This window comes from Megalobrama amblycephala, linkage group LG8 (assembly GCF_018812025.1).
Source record: "Megalobrama amblycephala isolate DHTTF-2021 linkage group LG8, ASM1881202v1, whole genome shotgun sequence".
In the NCBI taxonomy this organism is placed as follows: domain Eukaryota; kingdom Metazoa; phylum Chordata; class Actinopteri; order Cypriniformes; family Xenocyprididae; genus Megalobrama; species Megalobrama amblycephala.
The window spans coordinates 6,016,472-6,026,622 of record NC_063051.1 but is presented as its reverse complement, the minus strand read 5'-3'; the positions used below and the strand labels follow the sequence as shown (position 1 = coordinate 6,026,622).

The 10,151-nt window shown below is 35.2% G+C and overlaps 1 protein-coding gene across 4 annotated transcripts in view; it reads right to left on the bottom strand.

Moving 5' to 3' along the window:
• Positions 1–65: 65 nt before the first annotated feature.
• Positions 66–10,151, bottom strand: part of cfap20dc (CFAP20 domain containing) — a 28,256-nt gene continuing 18,170 nt past the window's right edge. For 3 of the 4 annotated variants that reach the window (XM_048198904.1, XM_048198905.1, XM_048198908.1), the window contains 9 exons: positions 8,259–8,597; positions 6,332–6,496; positions 5,632–5,703; positions 4,619–4,680; positions 2,597–2,688; positions 1,393–2,144; positions 1,194–1,297; positions 940–1,021; positions 66–852 (listed from right to left, as the gene is read on the bottom strand). In XM_048198904.1, coding sequence (XP_048054861.1) covers positions 2,032–2,144; positions 2,597–2,688; positions 4,619–4,680; positions 5,632–5,703; positions 6,332–6,496; positions 8,259–8,597 — 843 coding nt within the window. In that variant the 3' untranslated portion in view covers positions 66–852; positions 940–1,021; positions 1,194–1,297; positions 1,393–2,031. Of the gene's footprint in view, positions 853–939; positions 1,022–1,193; positions 1,298–1,392; positions 2,145–2,596; positions 2,689–2,886; positions 3,054–4,618; positions 4,681–5,631; positions 5,704–6,331; positions 6,497–8,258; positions 8,598–10,151 lie in introns of those variants that run through there. The other variant, XM_048198907.1, reaches the window with a different exon arrangement.

Genomic DNA, 10,151 nt, shown 5'->3' with positions numbered 1-10,151 from the left:
ACTAGCTCAGTCTTAGGTGAAACGATCTAAAGATATGGAATTCAATCATTAAAAATACTTCAAAATCAAGAACCACACATAATATTGCTTTATCAACACTATCACCTTAACATACAGGTAAAGTCAAACACTGCCATTAGTAAATACCATTACCAGCATAGAAAAGCAGACTATTGTTCAGTCGGATACCACAGTTAAATTGTACAGTAACAGATTTCAGTAAGGCACTGAAATGCAACAGCATCTACAGCATCATTACAGTTGATAAGACTGGTTAACAGTTAAACACTAGAACAGGTGTGCCTCAGGTATTAGTTGCACTGTTCACAGTATCCAGTGGGAACAACCTGAGATCATGAAGCTGTTTTAAGATCGAGCAAAGATCAGGCACACACATACACAATAAATAAAGAGGAACAATCATTTCAACAGGCTTTTGGTACAAGAAAATACTAAATACATTCTTCAAGGAGTGCATTTAAAAAGTACTGACCAAGTTTTAAGCGATGGGCACCAGAACAACCACCACAGCTCTTTACAGAAGTTATTGGCCTGAAAATAAATCAGTATTTTTTTTCGAATGTGCATCTTAATATTTCTGAACCCCTTCCCTCCAGTTCTTTCATGTAGGGGATCTTGGCCTTTAAATCCTGCCAAATGTAACCAGCTAAATTTAACCGGTTGGTGGACATATTCGTGCTGAAAAATGGTGGAACAGAGATAAATATTTCAGGAACTCCTGGTGGTTTTTAAATGACCCATGTGATGCTTTTGGCCATATAAAGTCACAGTATTAAAAAGGAAGAGAAATGTGAAGAATAAATTATGCTACATGATTCAGTCCAAAAGGTCCTGTGGAAAGAAAAGCTCGTATAAGAATAAAAAGTGATTAAGTATCATATTTTGAAAGCCATTATAAACCACTGTTTACATACTAACCTCATCTGAATCATCATCCACTTCTCTGGCTGCATTTTGCTCTTCCATTTGTTGCAGTTCTGAGTATCTATATGTTGCATTACTAAAGAAAAAAAATATCATAATATTATAAATATTATATATAAATACCAGGTTGCACATTTTGTTTAAATTAAGTTGTCACGTATCTTTCGTGTAAATTATTGCAAAATATTTTGGTGAGAGGATTGAAAGGTTAGGTTGCACTGTCTCATAAAGCACACAGTGTTGCATACCTCTTCAGACAGCAGTATTTCCGTATGATGAAGAAAGCAGCTGCTATTGCAGCGACAATAACGATCACAACAGACGCGATCACTCCTATATGAAGTCTTATAACCTGCGAAACAAGACACCAGCGATAGTAAATATATGTAGTAGCCTATGTAAACTGATAGGGAAGCGACTGAAGAAGCAAGAATGTCGATAACGAACCTGTTGATTATTTGGTGCTGAGGTGGATTTCTCCAAACTTTCTGACTGTCTGGATTCGCGATATGACGGAAAAGCGAAGACGAGCTCCCAAAAAACACTATATAAAATTAAATTCAGTAACATATTTGAGTAGTGGCTTAACTTTAAACACTTTCTCGCCATTATAGATGTTTACTTCCTAGTGATTCTACCTGTCAAATGACGTAAAGCAGTAGCGGGCGTGTGATTGGTCGATCGTGTACCAACGACTTCCGTCAACATTACACAGTAGGATCGCTTTTATGTTTATTTTAATTAAAAAGTGAGATTAATTTAAAACCTGTGAATTAAATTAGACAAAAAAATGTACAATTTGAATTAGTTTTACATTTTGAATAAAAAGTTAGAACTAAAATAAACTGAAATGGATTCATTCATATGGTTTATTTCGTACAGAAACGTTATGTAACTTTTTCAGTTAGGAGCTCAAACATGCTTGAATGTGAATTAATTACTAAAAAACATTTCACATTAGAAACAGTTACATAAAAAATGTACACCCATTAAAATCATTAAAATCCGTGTTAGGAAGGACAGTATAGTGCTTGAACTAAATCCATACATATGGCAGTATTGATCAACATGTTTCTCATCTCGGGATCAGAGCAGTTCGTAATATTTCCCAGATTGTGGATCAAAGTAACAGTTGAGGCAAGGATCATACATTAAATTGAGAAACTCTTCCTCTCCACTGTTGTCGTGTACCTTAGACCCTGTGGATAGCATAGAGAGAGAAAAAAGAGTTGCATATAGAGTTACATATAGAGGGGAAAATGACACACGCAAAAAAAAAGACAGGGAAATTATGGAAGTTGTCACCCTTTCCATTTCTCCAATTATTTTGTGTTTCAAAATTGGTTTGCTTTTTACATTTCAACAAAAAACATTCAATAACTTTGTTCTATTAACGACAATTTACCACATGTAGTTTATGAACTCTAGATGAAATCTCTTCTTCTTCCAATTGCAATTTAAGACCCTGGAGTTTTAGTATTGTCAAAGAAATATCACTGTGGGTTTTAGATGAAGAAGGAAATATCAATCATGAAAGTAATTGTCCCCGAGCACACACTGTATCTTCTCTGTCCAAGTGAAATCTAGATCACCATTTATTTTTAGCAACAAAGAATATGCGCCCAGGATGGGGATTTTTCTGGTGTCATACCTCTGGTTGAGACCTTGCTGTGGTCTTCTTTTTCATCGGCCATCTGTTGATTTGGACGAACTATCGGAGGGCTAAGGACATCCATCCATTCTCTACAAGAGGGTTAAACCATATAAAACAGCTCTTGAAGGTGCATGTGCAGCTATCCTAGTACTAAAACTGAATTATATTATCTATAAATATATACACTATGATATATAGTTTTATTACACTGAAGCTTTTGGAATCATTGTACGAAGCTGCACCAACGCCCATTTTCGAAATTCCTGCTCTTGTCACTAACGGGTTACCTCTTGTGAATGAAAGACCCCCCCTTCTGCATGTCTCTCTCTTTCATATTCTCTCATTTACATGACACTTTTCAAGGCACCATGTGGTGTTGATGGACAGGCTCCCTGGTGAGACGGGAGGGAGGTGGATGATGACCTCCCAGTGAGCTCTGCTGCAGCGGTGACAGCTAGGTGACACATGCAAGCCTCTCAGCACATGCATAACTCCTGGTTATTCATTGTCCCTGACAACCATGCTTAATTAATCACCGAGGCGTGGCAGTGTGGGCAGCTTCCCTTGACAGGAAAAGTTTTGCGTAGGAAACTAGCCATAGTTATGCTGTGGGATTGTAAATAGAGTGTACATAATTTTTTTTTTTTTTTTGATCAGGTACTTTTAAAGGTCCTACATTATGCAGAATTGTCCTAAACAAATATTATTTATACTGTATACTACTATGACTACTACTACTACTACTACTACTACTACTAATAATAATAATAATAATAATAGTAATGTTTGTTATCATTTTGTTTATATAATTCATGAAATATTGGTTATAACATATAATAAAAATATAATAATAATAATAATAATAATAATTATTATAACAGAATTAGTTTCTTTCTAATCTGTTTTAATTATTATAGTGTACTACTATGTCTACTACTACAACTAATAATAATAATATTAATAAAAATAGTAATGTTTGTTATCATTTTGTTTATATAATTCATGAAATATTGGTTATAACATGATAAAAATATAATAATAATAATTATTATTATAACAGAATTTGTTTCTTTCTAATCGTTTTAATTATTAGTGTAGGTTTTCTGTATTCTTTAAATTTTATCTTATTTATTTATTATTTATATATTACTACTACAAAACTATATATATATATATATATATATATATATATATATATATATATATATATATATATATATATATATATATATATATGTTGTTTATTATTTGATACTTTTGTTCATATATATAGTTCATAGAATATTATTGATAAAATATAATAATACAAATAGTAATAATAATTATTGTTTTTATTATTATTATTACAATTCCACAACAGCAATAAGAATAAATTATGTAAATGTATATACAATTATATAAAATAATATTAATATTATTATTAATATTATAAACAAAAATAGTTGTAATTAATGTTATTATAAACAAAATAGTTGTAATTTAATAAAACATTTATTATTAAAACATTAAACATTAATAATAATATTTCTCTAGTAAGTCAAAAACCTCCAGAATGAGGAGATTTTTTATAAAAGTTGCAGTTCTCCATTATGTAAATAGTCTGGCAGTTTCATCATGTAATGAATGGCAGCCAAATCTTTTGAAGACTGGCATAAAATTTTGTGGAGCACACCACCTGCTTTCTTTTTTATGCTTTGATGTTCAGAAGTTCTTTTCAGTACCCTGGAACCACTGGATAAAATTGTCAATGGAAACATCAAAATATTCAGTGCCCAAAAAATCTACCACATTTTTCTATCACATTTTTTTACCGCTTTTCAAAAGTCCAAAATGTTGAACTTGCATGAGCCTGAGGGCTGACAAGAGTTCTCTTATGAACTTGCACGATAAAGTTCTGAAATTACTCATTCACAACTGAGCCTCAACACTTAAGATATTGACAAGCTTAGAATAATGGCTTAGAGTTATACAGTACCTTACAGGCTTAGAGAAGCTAAAAGTACTGTATTTTTCTCTTACCTGGGATTAGAGTGAAGAAGAGGGTTCATTTCTTTCTGATAATGCTGGCCTTGATCCACTGGCTGTGAACCACAGAGAAAATAAGTAGTGTGTATTTATAATCTGGTTCAGGCGCCATATCTGGGCACTACTAGCTCCAGTCTAGTAGAAAAATATAATACGTTCTGGATAACTGCATTCCTTACTGCAATAATGATTTAAGCCTCTATATTTTGGAGCAGTGGTTCTCAACCGGTGGGTCCTAAATCAAAATAGGGTTGCGGGTCTGTTCTGATAGTGTAATACTAATGTTGTTCCATGTGTTAGGCTGGGGAATCACACTTCTGCTGTTGTTTATGCATTTACAAAATTGTCAGTTGTCTATTCAGCATCCCACCTTACTAATTTTGCATATTGTTGGGCCTATGCAGTTTATTTTGGTGTTTGATTTTAAGAACATTTTTATTTACTTCTGCAAGATAAATTATGTTACAATGTTGTTTTGCCACTTGATGTCTAACGTAAAATCTGGGTCCTGCAGCAAAACCAGTTGAGAAGCACTTGAGTGTTGTGCATGTTCTTCTAGCCTGATGGTGGCAGTATTGCTATGTTTTCAAAATCTTACAGTCGTACTAATTTGCCGTTTCTCAATACCAGGCACACCAGGCATGATTAGCAGTTGCAGCATATCTTTCTAATCAAGACAACATCAGCAACTGATGGATGGGGTCTGATATTGCAATGCCATGGGAGTTTATTTCACTCTAATTAGTGTTTTTTTTTTAGCCTATATATATGTAAACTGTTTGATTGCCCTTCTTTATAGAAAACCAGTTTTTAATATTCACCCTGTTATTTGCCCGCTAGCTACAGTTCATCCATACAGAGCACTCTGTATAACTGAGGAGCCTAATGATGAAGGGTAATTTAGACTTTCCCGCACTGTACTCAAGTGTGGCAATGCGTTTGGCTTCTGTAATTATAACTGCTGTAAATGTCAGTATAGTGTATGTGTGTGTGGTTTGTAAGCCCACCAAAGGAATACACTGAGTCCAAGTTGAGGTGTCATCGCTGCTTGCACTCAGACTTATGTTGCAGTGGTGAACCTAGCAGAACATAAAATGATGTTTATTTATTGGTATTGTGTTTTTAATATATGATTGATTCTCACAAAACCTGGAAACCTGGTGTGTCATATCGGTAAAGTCAGAAGAAAGTATTTTTTTAGGAGCATTAAGACAGGGGTCTATATTGTGAGTAAAAAAAATAAATAATAATAATAATACATTATTTAAATTATATACACAAAAAGTTTTCATTTAAAATGCTGATTTTGTGCTCAAGAAATATTTCTCATTATTATCTATGTTGAAAACAGTTGTGCTGCTCAATATTTTTGTGAGACATTTTTTTCCAGGATTCTTTTCCAGAACTTTTTTTTTTTTTTAATAGAAATATTTTATAACATTATAAATGTTTTTACTGTCACCTTTAATCAATGTAATGCATCCTTACTGAATAAAAGCATTAATTTTTGTTTTTTAGAATCCTAATGACCCCAAACTTTTGAATAGTGTGTATATTAATGTTAAAATGTTGGTAATGTGTATATTAAAATATTTTATATATATTTTAAATATTTAAAAATAAAAAAAATAGATCAAATATGTATAATATATATAATTATATTTATAATATTCATTTTAGGGTGATATATGAATATGAATATCCTACCTGTGATGCACTAAGGCCTGGGCTGCCCATGTCTCCATCTCCTTCTTCCTCCTGCTCTCTCTTCAAACTGGCCAACATTCGCAGCTCATCTTCCTCATCCTCTTCATCTCGACTCAGATCACACCTGCTGGAGCCCAAAGGTTGAACTCTCCCATCGACACTCACCTGTAAAGCCCAAAAATCTCATTACTTCATCAGTGCCACTTTGCAAGGAGACAAATCGTTACTGGGTATAGCTAATTAGCAAGCAATCAATCATAGCTTGCAAGCTAATTGGCACCCCCATTAAGGCCAAGACATCAGCAGGGATGGCTGCCTGCTGCTTAGAAATCCACTTATATGAAGTCCTACCTGCATCTATGAGCGACCTTCCAGAGAAGCTTAGCAAACTTCAGCAGCATCAAAGATATGTGCCATGTTTAAATGGGGGGGAAGTAGTGTTATTGGGCACCCGTAATGATCCTCAGTAATTCCAAACTCCATTTAAAACATTTCGTTAATCACCATTTCAGACCTGCGGTGAGAGTCTGGTAGTTGTGCTGAATGTTTGGACCGGTTTTAGTTTCTTTTTAACAAACATCTTCCAACCTCTAAGAGAGGTAAGAACACTAATGAGTTCTCTTTGATTTCCTGGTTGTTTCACCTAGGCAACAATCAGATGAAATGGAGAGCAAATGGAGGTTTTCTCAGGATTATCGTCATTTTGAAATTCTGACATTTTGAAGAACGTACACTGTTTTTGTCCATACAGAGGTAGTCAAAAACAACATTGTACCCCTTTGACTTTCATTGTATGGACAGACATTTTTACAAAATATCATCTTTTTGTGTCATTTTTCTGTGTCATACAGGTTTGGAATGACATATAGGGTGAGTAAATGTTTACAAAACACTTTTTAGGTGAATTGTCCCTTTAACAGAAAATTAAAATGCAATGTATATGATTGTATATATACAGTACATGAAGCTTCATTTTATTGGGTTTGCAATTAGTTACATTAGTGCATAAATACATCAATATTGTTGAAGACCCACTGATCAAGACACCAAAGTTTTGAGTCTGTGTGAACAATTGTCTCATTTCTGTATATGACAAATACCTGAGGCAAAGTAATTTTATTGTATCCTAACCCCTGAGCTAAAAAAAAAGAAGAGAAAAAAAAAAAAAGGGCGACCTCAGAGCAAAAAAAAAAAAATCCTCTGGGAGTTCAAAACCCCTGAAAATATACTTCAAAAATCAGACAAAAGAACACTATGTCCAAGCCATTTGCAATACAATTTCCAAATGCATCAGAGATGCAAGGGCACAACCCACTCCCCTCAATCTGAATGGATTCAGATTAAAATATCCAGCCTCTGGGGAAGATAAGAACCACACCAGTTCTGAAATTACAATAAGAACAGAGGCCCTCATAAACACGCCACTCTGCTGGAGTGCACCAATTCAGCTGAAGTATATGCTTGATTTGATCCCCTCTAACCCTGCATGCTTGCTACGGTTAAAAAACATTTCATCCACATGAACAGGCCATGTGATTTGTGTGGGTTCACTCCACAAAACCCATGTGGTTGCTTTATTTTGGGGCCCATTTCTCTACCGTACCTAAATTATGCTTGCAACTTTTTGTCAGTTCCTCGCCGAACAATGAATGTCGTTCCAAATTTGTATAAATTTCTTTCTTCTACAGAGCACAAAAGATGATATTTTGAAGAATGTTGGAGTCTAAACAACATTGGACCCCATTGACTTTCATTGTATAGACAAAAAATGTCTTCTTTTGTGTAGATATATGCTTGTGCAGATTTTTATCAGACCCTGCTGACTTTTGTGTGGAGAAAAGCACTAAGACCATTTAAAAAAAAATGACATTAAATGTAATTAAAAGATAATAGAATTTTTTCATCCTTTCAAAGTGAAGGGGCTCACCTTTTGAAGCCCAGAATTGTTCGTTGAGATCTCTCGCACTGATGCTCGGTTGATAGATATACTGGTATGTCCATCAGGCAGTGCTCTGCCAGCCTGGGACTGGTCCAGTCTGCTCCCTTGTCTGGAGGTACTCGGTGAGAGGCAGCGTGTTGGTGCTATTCGCATGGGTTCATGCTTCTTTGGTCCTTCGGAGACATGCCGGACTGTGGAGGCCTGAGTCTTAATTGGCTCAGAAGAGATCTTGGATAAGACTGCGTGTTTCTGTATTGAAGGAGGTGGTGAGGGAGCAGTAATGGACTGGACTGCACTTCTATGGAGGAACTCGGTATGCATTTCATCCTGTGAAAGAAAAAAAGAAGTGATTGTTATAAGAAATAGTTGGCATGAAATAACTACATTTCTAGATTTTCAGAAGAAAAAAAGCGTCAAGGCTGATGCTAGATGTATGGGTGTTTGCCAGTTCATCGCTACAAGGTTGCTAAGGTATTATTTGGTTATGCGGTTGATTGGGTGGTTACTAGGTTGCTTTTTGGCTCTAAAGACCCGTCCACACAAAGAACCATAACTATAAAGAGAACCATAACATTGACTATATTAGTGTCCGTCCACACCAATGGCCGATAATGCTCTGCTTTTTCTAAGCTGATTCTGATTGGCTGTCAATGTTTTTATTGTTCATCAGCTGGAAAAATATCTTCTGAAAGTGATTCCAACTAAATCGTTTCTCTGTGCCGTTATCGTTACAGTTGTGGTGTGGACTCTGCTATTCTTTTATTTTAGGAACTAAATCTTTATCATTATTGTTAAAGTTATCATCCTTGGTGTGAAAGGTCCTTAAAGGGATAGCTCACCCAAAAATGAAAATTCTGTCATCATTTACTCACCCTCAAGTTGTTCCAAACCTGTATGAATTTCTTTTATTGTGCTGAATGCAAAAGAAGATATTTTGAATAAAGTAATAATAATAATAATAATATATATACATTTATTTATTTATTTATTTATTTATTTTATTTTTTTCCAAAAAATTGGGACACTGAACAAATTGTGAATAAAAAAAGAATGCAATGATGTGGAAGTTTCAAATTTCAAAAGTTTCAAGTTGCTCAAGTTTAGGAATAGGAATGTTGTCCCATTCTTGTCTAATACAGGCTTCTAGTTGCTCAATTGTCTTAGGTCTTCTTTGTCGCATCTTCCTCTTTATGATGCACCAAATGTTTTCTATGGGTGAAAGATCTGGACTGCAGGCTGGCCATTTCAGTACCTGGATCCTTCTTCTACGCAGCCATGATGTTGTAATTGATGCAGTATGTGGTCTGGCATTGTCATGTTGGAAAATGCAAGGTCTTCCCTGAAAGAGACGACGTCTGGATGGGAGCATATGTTGTTCTAGAACTTGGATATACCTTTCAGCATTGATGGTGCCTTTCCAGATGTGTAAGCTGCCCATGCCACACACACTCATGCAACCCCATACCATCAGAGATGCAGGCTTCTGAACTGAGCGCTGATAACAACTTGGGTTGTCCTTGTCCTCTTTAGTCCGGATGACATGGCGTCCCATTTTTCTAAAAAGAACTTCAAATTTTGATTCGTCTGACCACAGAACAGTTTTCCACTTTGCCACAGTCCATTTTAAATGAGCCTTGGCCCAGAGAAAATGCCTGCGCTTCTGGATCATGTTTAGATATGGCTTCTTTTTTGACCTATAGAGTTTTAGTCGGCAGCGCCGAATGGCACGGTGGATTGTGTTCACCAACAGTGTTTTCTGGAAGTATTCCTGAGCCCATGTTGTGATTTCCATTACAGTAGCATTCCTGTATGTGATGCAGTGCCGTCTAAGGGCCCGAAGATCACGGGCATCCAGTATCGCACAGAGATTGTTCTAGATTC